Here is a 27,361-nt window from a genome sequence, read left to right on the forward strand (position 1 = left end):
ATCAGGAATGAATGTGGCTTCTATTTCCTAATCATAAGTAAGCCCTACTCTTGTCTGCTCTTCAGAGCTTTTAAAATTCTAACAACTCTCTGGCTTCTTCCCAGAAGAAGTACTGCTCTGTATCTGGCATCTTTTGCCTCCTCAGCAATCATGACTCTGCCCGCCAAGTCCATTTTCATCTCTGTGGGGCTTGGAGTTTTGGACTTTCCTTCCAGTTGCAGCAGTGGGGCAGATTGGAAGAGGAGAGGCCCAAGGCAGGAGGGCAAACCAACTGCGAGGATACTCTGGGAAGCTCAGGCAGACGCTAAGATGGGGGCTGGCTGCGCGGGGGGCAGTGCCCAGGGCCGGGCTGCCTGCCCAGGTTACCACTCCGAGCTTTGCGAGGGTTAGTAGGGTAGTTAGTCTTTCCAAAGGCCCAGCATCGGGATCGCTCTCTGTTGCAGGTGAACACCTACCGAGACAGCGCCTTCACCTTCCTCAGCCAGAGCCTGGAGTATGCCAGGAAGTCCCGGGCCTCCCTCCGGAAGGCCTCAGTCATTTTCATAGGTAACCGGCCCTGACAGAGAGGGTCCTGCCGCCATGGCTCTGCCTGCTCTGCTGTTTGTTTCCTCCCCTGGGAATCAAGCTGCCAGCTTTCCTCCCTTTTGGGTGCCTGTGCAGGTGCCTCCCTGTGGACACAAGGCTTGGCCTGCAGACAGCACAATGCAAGTTAGAAAGCTCTTCCCTCCTCTGAGATCATGGCTTGGGAAGTGAGCCCGGCTCAACCTGAGCCACACGCTGCACTCAGCCCAGGGCCCTGGTGCGGGTCACAGCCTTGGCAACTGTACACATAGAACTGCCGCTTCCCCTGGGGTAGAGGTGGGCCCAAGCCCAGCACGGGCCTGCTGTTGGCGGGGGCAGGAGGGGCCAGGTAGCTCAGTGGAGAGAGTGGAGTAGAATCTTAGCTCAGGTTTCCCCTCTCTCTGTGACCCCAGCCAAGTCATTGACTCCCACTGAGCCTCAGTCTTCTCATCTGTAAGATGGGGATCAACTCCTAGTTCACAGGCTGGATGAGGACAGTGTTTGAAGTGTGATACCTGGACTGTCAAGGTGTTCACTGTTTGCTAGTCACTATCATTCTTCTATTTCCCACAATCTAATCCTCTGCACTTCTGGGTGGGGGGAGGAACACAGATTTCCCGCACCCAGCATCCCACCCACCCCAGGATCATTCGGATGGTTTGCTGAGTATGCCTCCTCTCACCTACTCTTCCCCACTCCTACGCGCCCCACAATAGCCACATACACTTCACAAAGGCCCAGGACCAAGCTGCAAACCGCATGGAGAGGGTGACCATCCCGGCATCTGCTCTGTGAGGCGATGCTTCCTTTAGGACCTTTCCCCAAGGCATTCACCTGTTTGCGCCCATGCACCCCTTTCCTGGTTCATGTGTGCCCCTGTGTCATGCCCCTATGCTTAGTCCAGAGGAGCAGAGAAGCCCTCAGGAGGTGATGCTGATGGCGGCAGTGGGCGGTGAGTGGGGGCTACTAACATGGAGCAGTACCCAGACCTGGGAGCACCCCTGGGAATGTGAGGGCCTGCTTAGAGATGGTTGTCGTGCAGACTGACATCATTTTTCTACACTCTCAGTTCTCTAAATCTTGCTATGATGAGTCACTTCTAAATATGTTGGTGTTTAACACCCAGGGAGTCTTCTCAGCACCCAGCAGGGCCTGTTCTGGGAAAAGAAAACTGAGTGGCACCCACATCTGCCTGCAGACAGTGTCCCCGGTGGTTCCTAACTTTTTTTGGGATCATCAGCTTTGTGACACCCCAAAAAAAGTTACGAACATTTTTCCAGGAAAACCGGACAGATGCACACAGTGGAGCATGTGACTGAAAGGTCCTTAGAGAATGCCCCTCCTCTTCTGGTCTCTGGTGGATCTGAAATTAAGAATCCCTTGGTCTGGTGGGAGATGCTCATAAGTCACAAGTAAAATACAACACAGTATATATAGCTACTCGCAGCTACTCTGGGAACCTCTGGAGGCACCTACCGAGCCCAGGGCAGGGGCAGGTAGGGTTTCCTGGGGGAGTGATTATGTTAAGCAGAATACAGGCTTAACCATTGGGATGTGACCCGATTTCATCGTCACGCGGCAGTCAGAGGCCCACATGGCAGAGCCTACAAAACACCCAGGCTGTAGGCAGGGGTGTCATCACCTGGGCGGCCCGTCATCAACACAGGCACATCACTGATACAGCGACACATGGCTGTTCACAGACAAACAGGCAAAGAAGTAAGGGACAGGTCTGCTGGGAGGAGGGCCCGCTACCCAAGGACCTGCAGGTACTCTGGGAGCCGGGCACCCAGCCCGGGAGTAGGGAGGACTCAGCACTGTGCCGAGGGGCTAGGTGTCCTTCACATCAGTGCTGCTCAAACTCCCTGGAGAATTGGGCAGCCGTGGCAACTCAGATGAGGGCACTGAGGGTCAGCCTGGAGAAGGGACACCCAAGGGCCACATTGTCAGGGAGAGTCAGCTGCAGTCTAGACCCGACTCCTGTACTGGCACCACCACTGCCCCTGAGGGACTGCCGTCCCTCCCAGGGTCCTTTAGTGTCCTCATTTGGGGACTGGAAGAGGGTAGGGAGAGATCCCTTGAGGGAGTCCACGCCTAGGGAGGGGTTTGGAGTCCAGATGTGGATGCACTCACCTCTTGGATTATGCTCAAGGGTCCCTGGTTCCCTGCATGGAGAACATAATGACAGAAGATCGTCTGGATGAAGTTAAAGCCAGTAAGTCTTGGCTGTCCCTGCTGAGATTTTGGGGAGGGTTGGGGGGAGTGGCACAGTGAGAGAATGAGCAGTGGGTCATAGAAAGGGAAGGGCTTGTGCCCCAAGGCCACAGCCCTCAACTCATTTCAGCTGTGCCAGTCTTCCTCCAGGTGAGTACTGTGCTCACCTGGATGGGGTCACCAAGAGACAGAACATACAGACCCAGCCCAGGTAGTCCTGTCATCTGAACCCAGAAAACCAATCCAAAGCCACTTAGTACAGAGCAAGCAGTTCAGACTCTTGTGGGGACAGATTAATTTTGTAACAAGGGAAAATGATATGAACATAAAGGTAGATTGGGGCAGTGTAAGAGGGCTTCCTGGAGGAGGAGGCTATTAAAGGTATGGCAAGTTGAAGCGCTGGGAGGAAAGTGAGATAAGAGAATGCCAAGCAGAGTGCCCAAGCCAAGGTATGGACGTGAGAGGGAAGGACGAGGTGTGGGGCCCAAGTGGGGCTTCGTCTTAACAACCAGCTTGTTCCCTCCCCCTGACCCAGCTCTGGAGAACTTGAGACATGACCCAGAGGCGTCTGTGTGCATCTATGCATCCCTGGCACAGGACCACATCCTGGCCAGCTACTGGCGGAACTCCTGGCCAATGCCACACGGGGACTTGTGGGTGTGTGACCCCGCCAACACACACCGCTGGAACCCCAGCTGTGAGAACTTGCCCACTTCCCACCAGCGGCGCTCCTGGATCATGCAGGCACTGAGCTCCTGGAAGATGTCCTTGAAGCAGTGATGTCTCAGCCCTCTTCAGGGGTAGTCACAACCCCAGCCGTACTCACTCCAAGTGCCACGTGGTTTACCATTCCCCCGAGTGTGTTGTGATCTGGAGCACCATCGCTTTGTGTGACGAACCCATGAGCTGATCATGGCCTTCACGTTGACTCAGTCAATATTTATGGACTTACACGGGCTGTTTTGTACACATTTATAAGTCGGGAAGCTCAGGCTCAGAGAGGTGAAGGCTTCAGGGTCACCAGCACATCTGTTGGGCGTCTCAGCTCCCCTCCCTTATCGGGAGCGTAGAACAATGAAACAAGATGAGGATTTGTGTAACATTTGGGGGATGAAAGAGCAAAGAAAGGGAAGCAACTCACCCCCATGTCATCATGAGTATCCCAGAACCTTGATTGTTCCATCCTTGGGTCTTTGCCCCGTGATTGGCTGCCACCCATTTGAGTAACATTTAGTGAGCCAAGATGGACCAGGCTGGTTCTTGGTGCCAGAGATAGACATGGACATGACCCAGGCCCTGGGAAGTTCATCGGCTGATGCAATGGTTCTCAACTGGGGCGAATTGACCCCCATATAGTATCTGGCAATGTCTAGTTGTTATAACTTGGGGAGGAGGGTGCTATTGGCATCTAGTGGGCAGAGGTCAGAGATGCTGCTCAGCACCCCACCAGGCACAGGACAGCCTCCGTGGCAGAGAGTACCCACTCCAAGTTGTTAAAAGCGCTGAGGTTGTAAAGGTTTGTGGTCAAATGGAAGTCTCAGAGACATATATAGATACCAACAGCCTTGCATATCAGCAGTGAAGGGCAAAGGGGACGCGAGTCCAGAGGAAGTACATAGGTCAGCTGGAATTGGGGTGTCAGGGACGCCTTCTCAGACAAAAGCTCTCTGCCACCACTCTGAATGCTTTACAATGATCACATGTTGGAAACGTATGGATAAAGCAGGGCACATGGAACGTAAGACCAACAGCAAATCAACCAGAGTGGGAAGAGAGAGGGTGGTGTCCCTCCACTGAGTGGCCCCTTGGCTCCAGGAGCAGGTCTGAGGAGGGGTGGGGGTTGAACTTGGAGGTGGTGAGACTGAGGGGCTTGGGTGCCTTGCTGGTGGAGATGTCCAGGGGTCTGGCCACACAGGTGGGGGCTCAGCTTGCCTGTGAACTGCGAGACAGAAACAGACTGGAGAGTCGTCTGCTTCTGCTCACCCCCCTTTCCCCTTCTGCCCTACCCCACCTCACCCCACCCCACCCACTCCGGTATTCCCCATCAGGCCTCCATCCTGACCACCCTCTCCATGGAGAATGTGTGAGCCATGACAGTCCTCCTCTGACTGAATGATGGCTCACCCAGCTTAAAATTTCACCAGTAGCTCTCGGTACTTCCCGACGAAATCTCACACCTTAAGCGTCCACGTTTCCCTCTGCTAGCTTATCAAGGACAAGAGGGCAGGCATTTTGTCCGCTTTGCCCACCACTGTATACCCAGCGACTAGAACAAACCTGAAACGTAGGAGTTTAGGAAATGTATTGATTAACTCCATACATGCGTGAATGAAGTGGTTGAGGGGAACTGTCAGGCCCTGGGTTTATCCAGCACCCCCAAAGTACTCCCGGGTCTTAACAGGTGCTGCACAGCTGAGGCGGCAGGTGGCGGGGAGGGCGTGGCGGGCGGGGGGAGAGGCGGAGCCGGGCCGGCCACGCCCCTATTCGGCGGAACCGGAGGCACGCGGGCAGGCGCAGTCCGGACGATTGAGGGGAGCGCGCCGCGCCGCCGGAAGTTGCTGCGCATTTCTTGGCACTTAGACCCCCAGTGGCGGGAGCGCCGAGGAGTTATGGCTCTGTCTCAGCCGGACGGCGCCTCCGACGACGCCATGGATTCATTCCTGGAAAAGTTCCAGAGCCAGCCTTACAGCGGAGGCTTCCACCAGGACCAGTGGGAGGAGGTGGGCGGGCCTCGGGGCTCCACGTGTGTTTGTGTGTGTGTGTGTGTGTGTGTCAGGGTGGAGAGGTGGGGAGGCTTGAGGGGGGACGGGGTGGACGTCGGTCGGATTCCTGGGACTTCGCTCGCCGCCCACCCCTCAGACTCCTGGGCTGCCCGCGGATAGTTCCTACGGGGTGCTAAAAATCTGCCGCGAGGTTTTGAGGGTCTTAAGCTGTCAGTATATCTAAGAGTCAGGTTTGGGAGTCAGAAGAGTCACTATCACTTCTGGCCCTGATTAGTTGCTTAACTTCTCTGAGCCCCTTCCGTCATCCACTGAAAGTGCCCTGACCACAGCTGCAGGCTCGCAAGGTTGTGGCAAACACAAAATGAGGTGGTCGGTACAGTGCCAGGAAACCAAGAGGCCTCGATTAGTGTAATTACTACCCCTTTTGTAGTGTGAGGAAGGAAAGAATCTTTAGGACTCATTATCCTATACTCTCATTTTACAGATGGAAACTGAGGCCTCGGTAGGGAGAGAGAACAGCCCACTATAATGATTTGCAAATCATGATGAGTAAGAAAACTTTGAGATAGACACATGGAATTAGATCTACTTAGTGGAAAATTATTTGTACTATTCATTTTCCTCTTAATCTCCAGGAATTTGAAAAGATCCCCCTGTTTATGAAGAAAGCGCCATCAGAAATTGATCCCAAGGAGAATCCTGACTTGGCTTGTCTCCAGTCAATTATTTTTGATGATGAGCGATCTCCAGAAGGTATTTTCCTTGAATAACATTTGTTTTGTGCCTCTGTCTCAATTGAGATAGAGTGATTCAGAAAAGTCCTGACTGATAACAGAAAGTAGTTACCTGAGTTAAGTCTTCACTGTTTATTCCACATGTTCTTCTTTGGATAGTTACAAAATGCTAGGTATTAAGGATATAGGGATAAATAAGATAGTTCTTGCCCACAAAGGTCATACTTCGGTGAGTTGCCAACTTATCCTAAAGATTCAAGACAGATCTATAAGTGCCAACATGTAGCTGTATGCTAGGTGCAGTTGGAACACTGATGGGGCAGAGGGAGAGAGGTGGAATCATAATGCATTGGGAATTTGAAACTTAACATTTTGTAGACTTTTACTGAGGGACAACATTAGCAAAAGCATAATTTCTCCCATTTCTTTGGTAGTTTAAAAAAAACTCTTAAAGAGCTTGGATAAGTATAATTTTTTTCCCCCTTTATGTTTCACTTTTGTAAGCACTTGCTAATCTGCTTGGAGGGTATGTGGAACTGATGTAGAATTAAATTGCATTCAACCTTGTTTTTCCATGTTGATATTCAGTTTTATAGCATATTTTTTATTTTTTCCCTGTTTTCTCTTATAGTGCATTATTGAATCATTTAGAACCTTTTTTAAAAAAAGAACCTTTTAAAAAATAAAACATCGTGATTATTTCTTCTCTTCTTTGCAGAACAGGCCAAGACCTATAAAGATGAAGGCAATGATTACTTTAAAGAAAAAGACTATAAAAAAGCTGTGATTTCGTACACTGAAGGACTGAAGAAGAAATGTGCAGACCTTGATTTAAATGTTGTCCTTTATACCAACAGAGCGGCAGCGCAGTACTATCTGGGTAAATTGTTATTTAATGTTTTCTAGAGAATTAAGTTATGATAAGAGCTATTATGGTGGCTACTGGGAGTGTTGACAGTGTCAGAGAAAGAGGAGCTTCCTTTAAATTAAGGTAGGAGCGCCTTAATTTATTAAATAAAATTTATTAGTCATCACTAAATAGAGGCTATTTAGGTTATCTCTACCTTTTCGAAGTTAAAAGTAACCCTGTAGTGACCCTCCCTGGTGGCGCAGCAGGTTAAAGTACAGCACAAAGAAGCTTAAGCCACTTCCGCATGAGTTTGATCCCCGCCTGTCCCGGAGGAGATCCACACCTGCCCGCTGCTCCCCTCAGCAGTGTACTTCCTCGATCTGCCTGTTCTGCTCCCTACTCTCTCTCTGGTGAATCCTCTCACCCTCCACATCTCTGGCCTGTACCCCAGTTCTGTATGAATAAATAAATCTTTAAAAAAAAAAAAAAGTAACCCTGTAGTTACATACTTTTACATTTATCCTTGCATACTTTTGTATTTTATTTATTTTTAAAAGATTTATTTATGCATATAAAAACTGGTATAGACCAGAGGTGGAGGTGGGGGTTGTGTGTGAGAGGGTTCACCAGAGACAGCGTGGGGAGTGGAACAGGTGGATCTACTGAAATAAACTGCTGAGGGGAGCAGCATTGGTCGAGACAGGAGAGGTCCACTGTGCTGTGTGGGTCAGCTCACTGGCTGGGGATCAAATTCATGCTGCAGTAGCTGGTAATAGCTTCATAGCGCTGAGATTCTTAACCCCTGTGCCACTAAGGAAGCCCATGTGCATGTATTTTAAAGGAGAAATTCCTCAGAAACCTAAGTTAAGGGTAGTTTGTCCTGACTGAACCAGCTGATCTTCCAGGTGCATTTGGTAAAAAGGGAAACCAGATAGACTATAATTCTTACTATTGAAACCAAATGTGTGATATCAAGTACCTTGATATATGATTGGGGATTTTTTTTTTTTTTTTAAAGATTTATTTATTTATTTGTGCATACAGAACTGGGGTACAGGCCAGAGGCTCAGGGGCGGTGAGAGGCCTCACCAGAGACAGAGTGGGGAGCAGAATAGGCAGATCTACGAAGTACACTGCTGAGGGAAGCAGCGGGTGGGCCAGGAGAGGTCTGGCTCGCCATGTGGTCTCCTCCGGGGCAGGCTGCAGGCGGGAATCGAACTCATGAGGAAGTGGCTTCAGATTCTCAGTGCTGTGCTTTAACCCGCTGCGCCACCAGGGAGGGCCATGATTGGGGATTTTTGAGCCCAACTGCTTTTGTTCTCAGAGTTAGTTTGTTGTTTTCTGACCTTTTATCTTCTCAAGGATACTAGGAAGGTCACAGCAATCGAGAACTTTGTGTGAGAGAAACGATAGTAATGTAAGGGAGAATTTATCAGAGTATTCTGAGGGATCTTGAGGTAAAAAAAAGTATTCCTTGGACATGTAAATTTGAAGATTTCTGCTTCCTTTTTTGAAGATTTGTAGTGTGTGTGAGAATAGTAAAGATGCTGAGATACTTACCCTGTGATTCTCAAGTTTTGTAAGCCCTCTTTTCAAGTAATACTTTAGCAGATGTGACTTTGAAAAACACTGATTATTAAGGTGCTATTGTTACTGGTGACTAGTGTTGCTCATGTTGGGCCTGAGTTTCTTAGCAGAGTTAAAGAGAACCTGGGAATGAATACTGGCATTTCTGAGGACTGGTAGAGAACAGGCCTTACTATGTAGCCAGGATGAGTCTGTTCGGACTCCACATCATTTGAGCAGTTTCTTCGCTACCGTAGACACTTCAAGTGATTTCTCCTTTAGCCTGTTTAATTATAAAATTCTAAAAAAAAGTTAGAATGGTATAGAATGTTAGGGATTACTTGGGGCCACCAACCCTCTCATTTTATAAGGCCCAGAGAGAGGAATTCTTTGGTTAATTTTAGAACCTGGATTAGAAACCAAATCTTCTAACTTCTAGAGGAATACATTTTTCTTTTCACCAGCAAACAGGTTTAGTACTTATGCTGTGTGTGCATCTAGTGTCAAGATTATGAGTAACATCTCACTTTTCTGTAAAGGAGTTTCATTTATTTGTTTATTGAATCATTAAATCTATATAAAGCATACACTGTATGCTAGGCACTACACTGTGAACAAAAGCAGCATAGTTCCTTTCCTTGGACAACTGAAAGTGTCTTGTACAAGGCTAACTAGACCTCTTGTGAAATAAAACTTGTATACTTGCTACCATAGGAGCAAGTATGTAATAATCACAGCCGCGTCTTAAATGATGTGCCACTGGTGTGGCTTAGAAAGCACTTTCACGTATCCTTCTTGATGTCATAGCAACTATGTAAGGTAGGTGAGGTTCACAACTTTGTCCTTAGTTATGATTAAGGAACTGTAGAAAAAAATATAACTGTAGAAAAATAAATTGTCTAAGGGTACACAGTGCTGAGATTAGGATGTCAAATCAGCTTTGATTCAAATGCATTAAGTGGAAGGCACTCTTGATCCTGGCCCCTAGTAGATTCTGCAGTTTAGCCTGGTAGCTTTTGGGCTTTCCTTCCCTTGCTTAGAATTCAGTTTTATTAATTCTCTTTAGTCACTAACCCATATCCCTTTGTTTTCCTTTTTCTTTTTTACCCATAGCTTTCCATCTTTAAAATGTGTTTTGTGTTCTTACTCCTCATGACTCATGGTTTATGGTTTATGGCTTTTTCCAGATGAGGGGTGAGGAAGTTAATGTGAATCGTGGGGGTTGTGTTAAATATGTGTGTTGAGTCTTACCTTTAACAGGAAGTCTTTGGGTTTTTTATATGCATTTTTTTCATAGTTGAGATAATGCTGTGTTTCCAATTTTGTATTCTTTTCACTTCATTTTATAACATAAACAACATCACCTGTCTTTGAAATTATTTGTGAATAATATTTTAATACTTAACATAAGTTCATAAGTTTTATCAGGGAGACACAGCAATGTTTACACTATTTGGTTTACTGTTCTACTTGTTGAGCATATAACTGCTTTTAGTTGTTTTTTTTTTTTTTAAGTAATGCAAAAATGAGCAAAGCTATTTAGAGTGATAAAAGATTTCAATAATTTTGACTCTTCTTTAGGCTAAAGCTGGATTTGGCAAACTATGCTTCATAGGCCATGTCTGGACCTCCAGCCTGCTGTGAGCTAAAAATGTTTTTTCTGTTTTTAAAGGATTGTAAACAAAGAAGAATGTATAACAGACATATGTGGCCTGTAAAACTTAAAATATTCACTGTATGGCTCTTTACAGAAAATTTTTCTATCTTGTAGGCTAGAGTTTTAAAAGTGAAATTAATGGTAAATACAAAACTTTTTACAGTATCAACTATAAAACAAAAGGCTACCTTTGGATCCTACTTTGGATAACTAGTATATGATTGTATGACTTTAATTCGTGCACTTACAAATAGATAAATATGTGTATATATGTATTTCAATTGGTTTGTTTTACAAAAAGACTTATAGATTGAATCACCACCTAACTAGCACAATCTATTGTGTTTTTATGTGCTTATTCAATTTACTCTCTTTAATGGTCTTATAGTAATCAACCATATGGTTTCACCATAATATGTATAATTAGTAAATTTAGGTATCTAGCTTTTCACTACTAAACATAATTAGTTTATATGTGTTTACATTTATCTTTGTACATTTGCACAAGTTTTTAAGATTACCTGGGATGTGTTGGCTCAAAGTGTCTACAAAAAGTACATGCTGATTTGCTTTCTGATTGCCCTTAGAGCCCTCTTTTTCCATATATTCATCAATATGGATATTATCTGGTTTTAATAGTTTGAAGGTGCTTTGTAAATTTTAATTTATTCATCACATATTAATCTTTCCTAAATCCATATGGACCAACTTAAAATGCTCATAATTTTTTTTTTTTAAAGATTTATTTATTTATTCATACAGAACTGGGGTACAGGCCAGAGGCTCAGGGGCGGTGAGAGGCTTCACCAGAGACAGAGTGGGGAGCAGAACAGGCAGATCGACGAAGTACACTGCTGAGGGGAGCAGCGGGCGGGTCAGGAGAGGTCTGGCTCGCCATGTGGTCTCCTCCGGGGCAGGCGGCAGGCGGGAATCGAACTCATACGGAAGTGGCTTCAGATTCTCAGTGCTGCGCTTTAACCCGCTGCGCCACCAGGGAGGGCCTAAAATGCTCATAATTTTAATTTTCTTAATCACTAGTTATGTTGAATATCTTTTCATATACTTATTAGCCATTTATAATTTTTATACAGGTTACTTGATGTTTATAAACTTTTCTTGATGAACACAACTGTATTTTTTTTCTAAAAACATTTGCTCTCCTTTATATTTCTTCAAGAATATACATGAGTGCTTTGTCACTACATACAAAGTTTTGGAAATACTCTGATTTCAGGATTTGTCTCTCTTACTAAATGGTGTTTTGTTAGGCAATTTTCGGTCTGCTCTGAATGATGTGACAGCTGCCAGAAAGCTAAAACCCTGCCATCTCAAAGCAATAGTACGAGGTAAGTCTGTACAATGGAAAAATTGGCACCTTCTGTACCAAAAGTTGAGACATTTAAGATTTGATATTAACGTGCTAAGATACTAATAAAGTCACCTTATCTTTGCAATCTTGATATTAAGTACTTGTTCTTTATCAACAGCAACATGCCATTTTAAAAAGAACTCCTCATAGAATAATCTAAGCCTTTGTGTTTTAAGAATTTGTAGAGAAATTGAAACTCCATTTTAAATTAATAAAAAATGAAATTAATTAAAGCAGTTCCAAAGCCACATTCTATTTATTTTTTCCAAATTAACTGATTGAAAGGCAAGATCTATCAAATGCCATGTTAATGTTAATTAAAAGATAAGTTATGGGACCTTTGCTGATATCTCTGATGATGTTCTCAGATTATTTTTTCTCTTGTAGTATGATCTTTCTATGTAGTAATTAATCATGCTTTTATTACTTTTGTATTTTACCTTTTTTTTTTTTTGAGAAGCTCAAAGGGGCTTTGCGAACTTTGATTTATTCATAACATGTTAATCTTCCCTATATCCATATGGACTGACTTAAAATAGTTTATCAAAATAAGCATCTTTAGATATTCATGGTTGAGGAGTGGTAACTTGAGCCATGTCCCTCAGCTATAGGGAAAGAAAGTATTAAAGATTGGCAAGTAAATCGAGTGTAGTCTTTGGGGAACTGGCCTTAGGCTGGAAGTCTATAATCCTCAATTGAACTGTTTTCTCTGCTATGTGACCTTAGCTAGACCTATTCTGAGTACCAATTTGCTCATCTCTGGAAGCTGAAGTTGGATTCTGTTGATATCTAAACCCTCATAGTTTTGGTATTTTGAAACTCTAAAAAATCTAGATAAAATCAGAGAAAAATAAACATGATTAAAGGAGAGATAGCTTAAGGTAGTAGCCATGAAGACCAATTTTAGGAGAAACTTTTGATGTCTTTGGTCTTCGCCACTGTTTTGATAAATGGCTGGGACAAATTGTGCCTTTCCTCTGTTTTTAAAAATCACCTGAAATGAACTTTATTCCCATTTGCAGATGAGAAACTTGAAGCTTTAGAGATGCTTTAGAGTCCTTTATCTAGCTGATAAATGACAGCCAGTTTCTGACTTAGTTCTGATTCCAAAGCCTTTGTTCTTGCCACTAGGTTGTAGCCTTCCCTGTTTTGAGTCGTTAATGCCAGGGAGGCTTATAGGAGAATTAGGTTGAATGGACCCTAGAAATCTTACTGATTTGAGACTTAGAAAATATTCCTCTACATCTGGGGAATGCAGTATAAGGGGCTTTATCATCCATCATCCTCCACAGGGTGCTGGCTGGTGAAGGTGTATGGCTGTGCACACATGCACACTCCCTGCTCAAGGAATGCTCTTTTCATGAATGTTGTCTGTGGATCCTAAAGGTTCTGGGTTCTGCAGGTGCCTTATGCCATCTGGAACTGAAGAACTTTGCTGCGGCAGTAAACTGGTGTGATGAGGGTCTGCAGATAGATGCCAAAGAGAAGAAGCTTCTGGAATTGAGGGCTAAAGCAGACAAGCTGAAGGTTGGTGGCACAGTCAGTAGCTAGTTGACGTTTGTTAATTAACATTAATTATTTAGCATTTCTCATATTGTGTCTCTTGGATCATTGTAAATTTTCCTTCTTTAAAAACAAAATCCAAAGCCATTTTCTACCTTTGAAAGTCTAGAGAGTTCAGAAAAATAAACAAAAAGTCTAATATGATAGAGGCAAGCAAGAATATATTGTGTGTGTTTATATACATATTATTAATATGTAATAGTAGTGTCTAACATTGCACTGGCCTGAAGCAGGATGAAGGTGGTGGTAGCCGAGAAGGCTACTTGAGCCTATTAAGACTGAGCATGAGTTCATTTGCTTGAGTGGGACTGAAGAGTTACATTCCAGACATTTCCAGGTGAAACCAGACTGTATACTTTGAACACATTCTTGATATTTCTAAAATTCAGTCCTCTGCTTTGAAAATGGTGAACATAATATATATCTCAGAGGTTTTATAAAGATTGTATGTGCTGGCCCTCCCTGGTGGCGCAGCGGGTTAGAGCACAGCACTGAGAAACTTAAGCCACTTCCGCGTGAGTTCGATTCCCGCCTGCCCCAGAGGAGCTCCACATGGCGAGGCAGACCTCTCCTGACCTGCCCGCTGCTCCCCTCAGCAGTGTACTTTGTTGATCTGCCTGTTCTGTTCCCCACTCTGTCTCTGGTGAATCCTCTCACCCTCCCCATCTCTGGCCTGTAGCCCAGTTCTATATGAATAAATAAATAAATCTTAAAAAAAAAAAAAAAGATTGTGTGTGTAAGGGAGACAATATGGATGTATGTATTCTTTGACACATTTCTTGACATTTACTAAGTTATCTGGTAAATTTGGGGCTATCAAGATTTGAATAAATAAGAAAGAGCATAAGACTGCCATAATCTATGGCAGTCTTAAGACTCTGTAAAGGTCTTGAGAGTTGGGAAAAGAACAGTTAAACATTTAAATAAAACCTTAAGCTTCTGCAGTATTTTGTAACTCCCAGCATTAAGACACCTACAACATGCTAATTACATGCTGCATTTCTGGCGCATAGCAGCAACAAATGATGCATGACTGCAGTTCAGCTAGTATGTAGGATATCAGACTAGAAAAAGCAGTTGTAGTTATTGATTTTTTTTTTTTTTTAAAGATTTATTTATTTATTCATACAGAACTGGGGTACAGGCCAGAGGCTCAGGGGCGGTGAGAGGCTTCACCAGAGACAGAGTGGGGAGCAGAACAGACAGATCGACGAAGTACACTGCTGAGGGAAGCAGCGGGCAGGTCAGGAGAGGTCTGGCTCGCCATGTGGTCTCCTCCGGGGCAGGCGGCAGGCGGGAATCGAACTCATGCGGAAGTGGCTTCAGATTCTCAGTGCTGTGCTTTAACCCGCTGCGCCACCAGGGAGGGCCAGTAGTTATTGATTTTTAATAAACATTCTGAAAATAAAATTAAGAAACCTCATTGACAATAGCATAAATAATTAGAATAAAAATAACACAAAACATATATTCTGAAATTATAAAATACAGTTGAAAGAAAGAAAATCTAAATGGGAACACATGATCACATTCAGGCATCAGATCTTAACATGTGAAGATAACAGTATTCTCCAAATTGCTCTATATACTCAATACAGTGTGCATCAAAATTCCATCTGGCTTTCTTTATAGATTACTAACAGCAGCCAGATGTAAAAGGGAATATTGTAGCCAAAATAGGTAAATCTGTATATACAGAAAGTAGATTAGGGATTGCTAGGATTGTGGGAGGAGTAAACTGTAAGGTATTGCTTAATGGGCTTGTGACTTCTTTTTAGGCTGTTGAAAAGGTCTTGGAACTAATAGAACTAATAGTTGCACAATATAGTGAATGTACTAAATACCATTGAACTGGACACTTTAAAATGGCTAATTTTTAGGTCATGGGAATTTCACCTCAGGTTTAAAATATATTACCAGTGAAAGTCAAAATTACTGGTAAGCAGACTTAGTAAAAGCAAAAAAAAAAAAAATTGATGGCTAATTGTGGGATGGGAGAAGATCTTTTGAAAAAGGATATGTATCTAGAATGCACAGACATCTATTCAAAATGAGTATTTGTTTATGTGGCTGAAGGTACTTCTCAGAAGAAATAGTGAGCATATGAAAATGTACACAATATATTTAGTCTTCAGGGAAATGCAAATTTAACCTTGCAGAAGACCCCGGGTCACAAGCAGAGGCTGGTGAGGACAAGAGCAGTTGGGCTGCCAAGACCAGAAACTTCGAGACCACTGCACATTCACATCTTATAAACTGGAGTGAAGACAGATTGGACATAGTTGAAGTCATCCTTCTTAACCTCCATCTTAGTTGTTCTCTGCTGTGGGCCACATACTGTCCTCGGGCGTAACCTGTGAAAGCAGAATCGGATCTAGTGCTAGGGGAGCCGAGGAGTGGGCACGTGATAGCATGATCAGAATTCCTAACCACAGAAAGGATTTCACAGCTCTCTTGGCCAGCTGGATTAGAGACCTGGCCAAGAATTACCAGCCATGGTCTTCCTAAAAGATACATAGATTTTGTTAACAAGAAAAAACAAAAAAACTATTACTAGCCTTCGTGGGCATGATGAGGAATGGTTGCTGCTTCATTTTAGAGCAGGGATCAGTCAACTAACCCTTGTTAGTTTGTTTTGTACATTTTGTAAACTAATTATGTTTTTACTTTTTTTTAAAGGTTGATTTATTCATATAGAACTGGGGTACAGGCCAGAGATGCGGAGGGTGAGAGGATTCACCAGGGACAGAGTGGGGAGCAGAACAGGCGGATGATCAAAGTACACTGCTGAGGGGAGCAGCGGGCGGTCAGGAGAGGTCTGCCACACCATGTGGTCACCTCCGGGGCAGGCGGGAATCGAGCTCATGAGGAAGCAGCTTTAGCTTCTCAGTGCTGTGCTTTAACCCGCTGCGCCACTAGGGAGGGCCCTGTTTTTACATTTTTTAAAGGGTTATAAACAACAATGTATAACAGGCCATACATGGTCTTTAAAGCTTAAAATCTGTTACTCTTTGGCTCTTTACAGAGAAAGTTTGCTGACTCAGAATTATTGGTTCATAATGTTTGGGGTAGATTTAGCAGGAAAAGGGTATCTAAATTATATTTCTGCCAGGCTGAGTAGACCAGTGGTCCTTTGTTCTGCGGGCTGTAACTTGCAAAAGGCAGAGTCTACTAAGTTTCTGCCCTGGGTTTTTCCACTGTGCTTCCCATACTCAAGCCATACCAGAGAAGCTGGCATGCCCCATAGGCTCCATGTCAGCCTCCATCAAGAGTGCCCTTACTCTGGTGAAATCTTTGTCTGTCTGGCCCATCTCTTTGACAGGGAAGACTCAGTCATTCCTTCTGTTTTATAGCACTTGATTTACACCACATGTCTGTCCTCAGTAGACAGTAAGTTCCTTGGGCGCAGCAATTATAGATCTTAAAATTTCTGCTGCCACCAGTCCTGACCAGACATGTTGATTGAACTGAATCTGGCCTCTGGTATCCTTTGACATAGGAGGCTGGGTTAGATAGACCAGTAGTAATATAGGGACAGGCTGGGGTAACAGAAGAGGAAGCAATGTCCCTAGAGTTGATGCATCTGAATTTCATTTTCAGCGAACTGAACAGAGGGATATAAGGAAAGCAAAGTTGAAAGAGAAGAAGGAGCAGAATCAGAATGATACTTTACTCCAGGCCATCAAGGTGAGTTCTTAAACCTTAGGTTGTTATGGTCTTGTTAAATCCTCTAAACTTTAGCCTTTTGGGAACCTTTCTTGGAGTGCTGGACCGGAATGAATCATTCATTTTCATACTGCTTTCGGTGAAGCCGTGTATGAAGGCACCATGGAGTCAGATACCCTGAGTACAGTCAGCTCTCCTGCTTGGGTGGTTAAGGGTTTCTTACTCTTCCCATTAGCCTCTGAGGTAGGTACTGTAGCTCTTCTTTTGCTAGGTGATGATATGGTTGCAAAGAAGCAAAGAAACTTCATGTAGCTAATATGTGTCAGAACCAGGTCTTGCTCTTCCTTCCCTAGTGTTATACTACATCCTGAGAAAGTGAATCGTTAGGATGCTGCGATTCTGTATTATCAGCAACAAGTTTTGGCTCTCCTGTGCTTTCCTACATTTTTTTCCTGGGTAGATTTACTGCATTGATGGTACATGTATTGCATGGAGCTCCCAAAACCCTCCCCTTCAGGGTTCTGGGAAGGGGAGACCCCATCAGTGGGGGAAGGACTCTTCAGTAACTTCTTGTGCTTTTTGGGGGCTGATGCTCAGGGGGCTTTTATTTCTTAGAAGTCATGTAACCATGAAGCCTTCCACCCTGTTGCTGTAGCTGGCTTCACTGTCATACCAAGAAATGAGCTTGACAAAGTAATTATTGAAGACAGTGCCAGTTCCAGCATAGAAAGTGAAGGTGTGTGTGTCACTGTTGAATTCTCAGGAGACCACCTGGTCCTCAGTGTAGCTGAAGGTGCTCTTTGAGGGCGCCCAGGGTGCCTGTTTCACCACTTTCTTGATGTTGTGGTATTTGGCAGCTTTCTCCAGGCAGTGGTTAGATCCACAAAATGGGTGGGGATGTGGAAGGCCATACAGTGGGGCCCGTTCAGCATAGGGATGACCTTGTCCACAGCCTTGGTGGTGCCAGTAGAAGCAGAGATGATGTTCATGGCAGCCCTTGGGCCTTCAAGCCATAGCTTCCAGAAGCCACCCACAGGCATCTGGGTGGATGATGGCATTGAGTGGTCATCACAGTGTCAGTTGACATAGATGACCTCGGCTGGGGTGGGGAAAGTTTGTGTGCAAGACGCCTTAGTGCCAATCTTGAGGGAGTTGACATATTTCTCATGGTTCATGCCCATCATAAACATGGAGGCATCAGCAGAAGGGGCAGAGATGATAACCCTTTTGCACCCCCACGCCCCTCTTAGCCACAGCCTTCTCTGAAGCACTGTAGAGATCAGCTGACTCCACAGCATATTAAGCACCAGCATCATGCCATTTGATGTTGGTGGGGGTCTTACTCCGGAAATGGAGATAGGCTTTCCATTGATAACAAGCTTCCCATTCTCGGCCTCGACTGTACTATTGGACTTAACTCGGGTGGAATCATATATGAACACGTAGCCATGTAGTTGCAGTCAGTGAAGGGGTCATTAAATGGCAACTTTGCCAGAGTTAAAATCAGTCAGCCTTGACCACATGTGCAGCCAAATCCACTCATTCTGACCTTTACCATGTCTCAGGGATGCACTGGCACTGCTGACAAGAGAGGCTGGCATCCAGCTAGACGGAGCAAAGAACTTTCCTTTCAATCTAATGAATGTAGTCTAATTGAAATCTTACTTCTCTATCAAGTCACCTGCATGAGCCTTGACTTGCTTAGTCCTCATGAGGGAGATAACATATCTGTGGTGAGATTAGGGGATAGGTTCTTTATTCATTCTTTTTTGAGGTAAATCACGCACCATTTCAGTTACTTGTTGACTCTGAGACCCTACAGTATGCAATCTCTGAACACATCAGGTTAAGTAGAATGATACTCAGGCTCTCCATCTAATTCTTAATTAAATGAAGGATTTGTCATTTTCTAAAATATAGACTGTTGGAATTCCCAGACATTTGCATACAGACCTTTGTATCTCAAATTTTAATGTACATAAGAATTGCTTCCAGCAGTTGTATACACAAAACCTTACACACTGTATTTTAAAGCAGGACTCGGCAAACCGTAGCCAGACGCCACAGCTCTGCCTCTACGTTTGTGTTTCCTATCGCTGTTCTCATCCTACGGGCAAAGTTGAATAGTTAAATTTCAACTTGTGAGGCCTGTGGCTTACAAAGCTTAACACACTTCTTATCTAATCCTTTAAAAGTCTGCCCACCTCTGATTTAGGAGATGTTTTTAAAGAGAACTTTGATTGCATGTAGTTATCCCTCCTGCTAGCCTCAGAAACTTCCACACCTACCTCTGAGGCAAGTCTGCTCTTTAGGCCTCTTATGCAGCCTCATTTACTTGAGATAGTCAAGGTAAAGTCAAGCTGCATTGTTCTTAGTATTATGTTCTAGCTACTGCTGAAACATTTGCCACTTTTGTACATTCCACACTTGATATTTTCTGTGCCTTTGCACATGCTCTTTTTTGGGTTGGTGTGGCCTTGCTTCTCATACTCCCACAAACCCCAGCTTCTCTGCCTTTCAGAGTTGCTGTTCAAGGGTTAATACTCCCCAGGCACATCTAGCTCCCAGGCTACATTAGTTGCAGCTCATAGCTCCACCTCTTTCTTTATCTTTTACTTATTTTCATGAGTTCACCTCACTAGAATGAGAGCAGGGTCTTAGGGTTGGGAAACATGTCTAGCTCCTCTCTAACTCAGAGCTCAGCAAAGGGACTCTGAAGATGAGTGAAGTGAAGCCAAGTTAAACAAGTGATGTTTGCTTGTGTGCGCCAGATCGCAGGGATAATGAAGATGACTCATGTAGTGCCGGCTCTCAGGGCGCTGGCAGTGTTACAGTTTCTGTCTTAGAGAAATGGGCTTGCATCTTTCCACACCTTCAGGGATGTGTGCTTTTGTCTTTAAACAGGCAAGGAACATCAGACTAGTGTCTGAAGCTGCTGGTGAAGATGAAGATTCAGACTCAGAAGGTCGAGGTGAGCTTTTCCTGAATGGGCTCAGCTCTGAGAACCCCTACGGAGCCAGGCTGGGTATAGATGACCAAGGCAGACTGAGCTGGCCTGTGCTCTTCCTGTATCCAGAGCACGCGCAGTCAGACTTCATCTCTGCATTTCATGAGGACTCCAGGTACGGGCACCGAAGTCGTACGCTCTTGTCGCATGCGCTTTTCCTGCTATTTCAGCAGGAGGCACATATTCTTGAGGAGGAAAGAGAATAATTTGGAGGGGTTCAGTCTGGTTTGGCATAACCTGTGTTCCAGCTGATTTTTCCCTCTGCTGACTTGTTTTGCCACCATAGTGGGCTGCCTGTAAGGCTGACACCACAGGACACTGCGTGCCTCTCATGAGACGTGGAATCAGTGTGAGCAGCACCTGCGTAGTGACTGAAGTATGCAGTCATTAGAAGAATACAGCACATCTAGTGTGATTTCATAGGGCTAACACTTAGAATGTGACATAATGTGAGAGATTACTAAACCTGAGTCAATGTAAGGAAAACTGTTATGTCCTAACAGGATAATTGATACATATGTTTTGGGTGCTGCTGTTAAATTGTCTTAGACCTGCATTGTGTGCTTTACATGATCTTGACATCTCTGAGAATAGCTGGCTGGGGGCTGTGAGGGGAAAATAAATCATGAGTTATTGATACCTAGAAAGTACATGTTACATCCTAGGTTTGTGGATCACTTAATGGTGATGTTTGGTGAAATACCCTCTTGGGACCTAGAACAGAAATACTGCCCTGATAATTTAGAGGTAAGACATTTTGCTCCTTTATGGGATTTTGGAGAGGTAAGCTTGGGGGTGATTCACTGTCTTCTTTTTGAAAAATTTTGGTAACATATAACAAAAATTACCATTTTAACTCTTTAAGTACACTCATCAACATCACTAAGGACATGGATGTGTTGTGCCCTGTCACCACCATCCATGCCTGTATCATCACCATGAAACGGTAAATTCCTTGCGTGCTGCCCCCAGCCCCTGGCAGCCTCCTTTTTCCTTTCTGCCTGTGTGACTTTGAACTACTCTAGGTACCCCATGCAAGTGGCATCTGTTATTTCACCTAGTACAGTGTCTTCTGGGTTCATCCATCTTGTAGCATGGGAATTTCCTGTTTTAAGTGAATAGTACTCCATGGTTGGGATTTGTGATAATGGGACTTATAAGAAGAAATATGAATATGGTCATTATCCCTATTTCTGGTATAGAGCTCCTAAAACTCCATAAAGGTGTCTCTTGTTAGGAGGTAACTGTTGGGGGCACCTAAAGGTGAGGCTGGTGATTAAAGGGGTTGGAACTTTCAGTCTCACTTCTCTGACCTCCAGGGAGGGAGGGGAGCTGAAAGTTGAGAATCTGTTACCAGTGGCCAGTGAAATGAGGCTGCCATAGAAACCACAGGCTTCTGAGAAACCCATTGTTCTACGAGCTTGTGGGTTGGTGAGAGTGACACTCCGGGAGAGAGCCTGGACATGCCATGTCCTTTCCCTACTTGTCTTACACTGCTCTCCCATCTGGATGCTCCCAAGTTACATCCTTCTGTAATAAACCAGTAATAAATAGCTCTGTGGGCTGCTCTAGCAAGCGAACTGAGCCCAAGGATGGGGGTGTTGGAACCTCCAATCTATACTGGAGGTCAGAATCACAGGTGACAGCCTGCACCTGTGACTGGCATCAGACTTGGGGTAAACCTAGAGGGACTGAGCCCTAACGCTTGGACTCTGGTGCTATCTCCGGATACAGTGTCAGAATTCAGCTGAATTGCAGGATACCAACTAATGTCCGAGAATTCCTTGGTTTCATGGACAATAGCCCCCACCCCTAGACACACACACGCACAGGATCTGTGATCAGAACACTGAGCTTTTTTTTTAAATCACAACTTACCGTACAAAGACTTTATCTTCTGTTCATTACAGAGTAAGATCCCAAATAATGCTCCTTTATCCCTGAATACTTTAGTGTGTACTTCTTAAAAACAGGGACGTTTTCCTTAATAATAAATATAGCCATCAAAAATCAGGAAATTAACTTTGATACAAACCCTCAGATTCCTTATACTTTCCACAAATTGTCTCAACAATTTTTTTTTTTTAAGATTTATGTATTTTTGCATATAAGAACTGAGGTACAGGCCAGAGTTGCCCGGGGGGCGGGGGGGAATGTGAGAGAAGATTCACCAGAGACAGAGTGAGGAACACAGCAGGCAGATGTACTGAAATACACTGCTGAGGGAGCAGTGGGTGGGACAGGAGAGGTCTGCTACGCCATGTGGGTCACCTCTCTGGCCAAGGATTGAACTCATGCTGCAGTGGCTGTGGAGAGCCTCACAGTCCTTTGCTTTAACCTGTTGTGCCACCAGCAGGGTCCCCAGATTCCTCTTTGGAGTTCACATTGTGTTGCATTTAGCTTCCATGTGCTCAGTCTCAGGTTGTGGGAGAGTTCCTGTCTTTCCTCAGCTTTCTTGGTCTCAATACTTTTGAAAATTACAGCCAGTTATTCTGTGAAAAGGTACAGCAGTGTGGGTGTGTCGTGTGTCCTCATGACTAGACCTGGTTGTATTTGACTACACATGAATAGCTGACACGATGCTGTGCTTGTCAGATGCTATCAGGTGCGTCCTGTCAGTGTCGTTACTCGTGAGGGTCTTTGATCACCTGATTCTGGTGGAGGCCTGCCACGCTTCTCTAATGTAAAGATACATTCTCCCCCTTAAAATTACTGTGTCATAGGGAGGTGCTAAGAATGGACACAAACACTCGGTTGTTCATCACTTTCAATCAGTGGACTTAGTTTCCTCTTTTGTTCAGTAAATTATAATCTATCATTGTGGTTATTTTTATGCTCATTTGACCAAAATCTTTCAGATTGTTTCAGTATACTCTGACTTGTCTCCATCTTAAGAGCTTTCTGACACAGGATTTGGTGGCTCAAATTGTGCTTTCCAGAGTGCTCTGAAAATCTGCCCTCTTTTCCAAGGAGTGCTGATGCCAAGATCTGTGCCACTGTGTCTGGGGCTGAGGGAGGGGTGTTCACTGCTTGGTGCCTTTGCAGTGCCTCACTACTAGGAAGCACAGGTGTGATGTATGTGTGTGTGTGTGTTGTATATGAAACCATGGAGTCTCATTGGTGTCTTAATACCACAGGGCTGTTTTATACTAGTGGCTTCTATCATTATTGGTTATTTTCTTGATCAGTCCTTTATAGTTAACCCCCCTCCGTGGCTGCCATTGTCCCTTCTCCCAGGCAGAACCTCCCTTGCCCTACTTAAGCCTTTTGACTCCACATTAGACTCCTGCCCCACCACAGGTGCCCTCCACAGACTGATACCCTGCACAGTGTCCTCAGACCTACTTGGATTCCCACTTCTCACAAGTTGTGACCCCTGTATGAGTGGTTGACCTCATCCTAGTCAGACTCTGAAATCCCATGTTTGCTGTTCCAGGCATGAGCACATCCCTCATACCACTTGGGCTCTGATGCCCCACTCTGGACATCTTTTTTTTTTTAGATTTATTTTATTTAAGCATACAAGAACTGGGGTACAGGCCAGAGGGGTTGGGGGTAGAATTCACCAGAGAGCATGAGCGGGGAGCAAGACAAGTAGATCTCTTCCAAGGAGCCCTCTGGCCCTGTGTAGACTGGCTGGCCTCCAGTGAAGAAGCCCTTTTCCCAGGCTTGACTCCTGCGCAGACATCTCCCTTACCTGTTTGGGCTTTGACGTCTACACTGGGCCATCCCGAATGAACATTTTTCGCACCATACTTGGCTCTTCCTATTCCAGGCCACCCCACCTTTTTTCCTCTATACCTGATAGCTTCAGGACTAAACTGTTTGGGAAGGGAAGGCCTAGAGGCTTGGTTTGACTCTGGGCATCTTTATTTACAAGTTGGTAGCTTTGGTGGGTTATTCCCTTCGCTGAGCCCTGCTTCTGTCTTTGGAGGATGGAGTCATTGATACCTTCTGATGTGTGATAGGGAGGACTGATGCTTTACAGGCTACAACTTTATGAAGGGACAGTCAGGTGATTACAGTTACAGTCTCGCTAACTTTTCCTTGGGCTTGGCCTCAACATGCCTAGTGCTGCCAGAGCCCTTTGTGTCTGACTCCTGCTTTTCTACTACTCTTGCAGGTCTACTTTGAGGATGAGGAGAGGGCAGAACTATACCGCGTGCCTCCCAGGAACACCCTGCTGCAGGTGCTGCAGCACCCCAGGTGAGTCAGACGCGGGCAGGCCAGACCAAAGAAGCACACGCAGCATCCAGGACACAGCCAGATGCTCATTCCACCACTCGTTCAATGCCTTGTACTCCCTCCTGCCCTGCCTCAAAACTGTAATGGCACCATGGGCCCATGGGGTGCATGTGACTGGTCAGAGAAGGGAAAGTTGCTGGCTTTCGGACCAGAGGACAGCGGTGATGGCCCTCCCGTTCCTGACTGAGCCTTGTCCTCCGGTTCTGTTGGATGACTAGAGCATTAGTTCTTAAAACCAGACACACCGTCATTTATAGGCTTATGACTCTACACACTGCCTCTCATCTATAGGATTAGATAATAACTCTTGGCTGTTGCTTCTCTGGTACTTGAGAGCCTGTGAGAGTTGAAGTGCTTTTGTAAACTGTAGAGGGTGATCTTGTTGTAAGAGAGCTCTGCTAGTAGCAGTGACAGCTGAACTTGGCAGCCGTCTGTTGAACCAGAGAAAGTGTTGGTTTGTTTAGATTACCTGTATATTACTCTGTACACTTTTTTTTTTAATTTACTTATGCATACAAGAACTGGAGTGAAGGCCAGAAGTGCAGGGGGTGAGAGGGTTCACCAGAAATAGAGTGGGGAGCAGCAGGTGAGACAGGAGAGGTCTGCTGTGCCTTATGGGTCAGCTCGCTGGCTGGGGATGGAGCTCGTGCACTGCAGTGGCTGCCCGATAGCTTGGTGGTGCAGGGACTGGAACCCCTGCGCCACCGTGGAGGCCCTTAAGTGTTCTGCCCATGGTGAGATCTGGAGTAGGGTTGGTGGGTCAGCTATATGTTGACTGACTGGGTGGGGGTGTCTAGCTGGTCTTGACGCTTGTGCTTTGATTTGGCAGGCAGGAGGTGATGATATCTTTCAGATATGATTGATGACTTTTATTGGTGGCACTTTTTTTTTTTTCTGGCCCTAAATCTCTTCTCTACCTTATAGACAGATTTTTTGCTGTTCATTTTCTCAGCAAATTACCCAGAAGTCCTAAGGACCTGAAGTCTACTCTATCCCATCTCCAAAAAGTGGGGAAGAAATCTAAATAGAAGCAGATGGATAGGTGGAGGAAAACCAATTTCATGCTTCTCAGGAAATTGGAAGTGATTACTTTTTAAATGACCAGCATAGGCAAGAAGCCAGTTTTCCGGCAACTTTGTCATTCTGCTTTTTTAAAAGATAATTCTATTATTAATTTAGGACAAATGGCAAAATATTATCTTAAAATTGCTCACTTGAAGTGTTATTTAAAATAGTTCCTATGTATTTTGTTTTCTGTTGAGTTTTCATTATTTAAAATAGTAATTTGAAAATATTATGTGGAGAAGATGGTTTAGCAAAGATGCAGGTTCCTCTATCCAAATCCAAGCCTCCTGGGTATAAGCACACCCCTAATCTGGGGGGGCCAGACCCCTGCTCACCTCTCTAACCTGCCCCACTGCTTGCTTTGTGCTCCAGCAAGATCAGGTGCTGTGGTGACCTGCACCTCTTCTTTTGCTCCATCACCACCACTTTTCTAAATTAAAAGTCAAACTCAGACATGGCGTCTTCCAGGTTTCCCCTTTCCCAGCCAAGGAACTATGTCACAACTGTGTCTCAATTATGACACTCCTCCCAGGACATTAGAACAAAGACTATTTGGGGGGGAGAGGGAAGGAATAGGGAGGGTTTGGTTTTTGTTTTATGTTTGCAGCACGAGACCTGGCTTAGGCCAGCAGTCACCGAATGAGTGAAATCACGTTGTTTTCTTTTTTAGTCACAGACATGCATGAGGCTGGAGTACTGGCACAGAGGTTCTGGCTAGGTTATGGGGGGTGGGGGGAGAGGGGTCATGCTAATTTGCCAAGTTTATAAACCACGAAACTAGCAAATGTGCTATACTGCATTTTAATGTTGACACACAACTAGAAGTTCACCTTGAATGTCATTGGGAGGTCCATGGATGATTAAGACTGCAATTCAATTAACACCCTCTTTCCTTGTGTTCACTGCAGGTACTGTGTCAAAGCCCTGACACCAGCATTTCTGGTCTGTGTAGGCTCTTCCCCCTTTTGCAAGAATTACCTTCAGGGGAGAAAGGTGCACCAGGTAAAGTGACAGAGCCAGGCTGTGGGAACCAGCACCCCTGGTTCCCCCCTCACTCACCAGTGCCTGGAATCCAGCGCACTTCAGTCAGCTGGACATGGCTGGGGAGGGTTGCTGACTTCACTGAACAGGGACATCTGAGCAACCCACTGAGCTCAGCTGGGCCTCACTCTCCTCTGGTGGTGAAAAGCTCTGTGCCTTGTCATGACACCCTTGGACTCCCTGCGTCTGCGTTAACCCCCCAGCCTCCAGCTCTGCAGTTTGCACAGCAGCTGACCTGCGGACTCGCTGCTCTGTGGACACTGACCCAGGACCCAGTGACATGTAAATGTTTGTGGAATTAAGAAGCTGCCCCTATTGTGCATATATAAATATAACCCGGGCCCTCCCTGGTGGCGCAGCGGGTTAAAGCACTACACTGAGAAGCTAAAGCCACTTCTGCATGAGTTTGATCCCGCCTGCCCCAGAGGTGACCACATGGCGTGGCAGACCTCTCCTGACCCGCCCGCTGCTCCCCTCAGCAGTGTACTTCGTCGATCTGCCTGTTCTGTTCCCCACTCTATCTCTGGTGAAGCCTCTTGCTGCCCCTGAGCCTCTGGCCTGTACCCCAGTTCTGTATGCACAAATAAATAAATCTTAAAAAAAAAAACGACCCACCTGTAGTTACCTGTAGTTTAAGGAGTTAAAGCCGAGTCACTGGCCCCAGTGACACTAGGCCAGCAAAGCTTGGTCCCATCTCTGCATTTTTAAAAACCACAGAAACAGGGATCATCTTAACAGCTAAAAACTGCCACATTTCCTCATCTTTGCAGAAGAACTGGGAGACTTAAGTCTGGAGAACTTGCCAGACTTAAATAAGGGGTCTCTGAGTTCTCTCCAGTTTTCACATTTTAGGTCTTTGTGTCTTTTAAAAAACTGGAAAATCTTTTTGTGTGTTGGGTCACAGTATTTGTCTGCAGCTTTTTGCCCCCCTTACTAGAGGGCTTTGCATGCCTTTGGCCATACTCACGTGATGACCCACAGTCCCATCCAGCCCCCAGGGAGGAATGTCCTTCCCTGCTGGGATGCAGAGGAATGTGAGCAGGCTGGCCAGTGGGGGTTGGAGGAGCCACTAGGTGGCAGGCGCGTGCTCTTCCCCCCAC

At 45.2% G+C, this 27,361-nt stretch overlaps 2 protein-coding genes across 2 annotated transcripts in view; both read left to right on the forward strand.

Annotated features, from left to right (window-relative positions):
* Positions 1–3,555, forward strand: part of MROH7 (maestro heat-like repeat family member 7) — a 36,631-nt gene extending 33,076 nt beyond the window's left edge. Inside the window, exons 20-22 of the mRNA XM_004679037.1 lie at positions 444–546; positions 2,714–2,776; positions 3,311–3,555. Coding sequence (XP_004679094.1) covers positions 444–546; positions 2,714–2,776; positions 3,311–3,555 — 411 coding nt within the window. The remainder of the gene's footprint in view (positions 1–443; positions 547–2,713; positions 2,777–3,310) is intronic.
* A 1,769-nt stretch (positions 3,556–5,324) lies between these two features.
* Positions 5,325–26,649, forward strand: TTC4 (tetratricopeptide repeat domain 4). Its single transcript, XM_004679038.2, has 10 exons — positions 5,325–5,495; positions 6,134–6,251; positions 6,951–7,112; positions 11,574–11,651; positions 13,077–13,201; positions 16,838–16,924; positions 19,808–20,025; positions 20,576–20,657; positions 24,034–24,116; positions 26,129–26,649. Exons 1-10 carry the CDS (start codon positions 5,385–5,387, stop codon positions 26,229–26,231), a joined length of 1,167 nt encoding a protein of 388 aa, XP_004679095.1. The 5' UTR covers positions 5,325–5,384; the 3' UTR covers positions 26,232–26,649.
* The last annotated feature ends 712 nt before the right edge of the window (positions 26,650–27,361 follow it).

The sequence above is a fragment of the Condylura cristata genome, unplaced genomic scaffold, assembly GCF_000260355.1.
Source record: "Condylura cristata isolate star-nosed mole 26May11 unplaced genomic scaffold, ConCri1.0 scaffold00008, whole genome shotgun sequence".
Taxonomy (NCBI): Eukaryota; Metazoa; Chordata; class Mammalia; order Eulipotyphla; family Talpidae; genus Condylura; species Condylura cristata.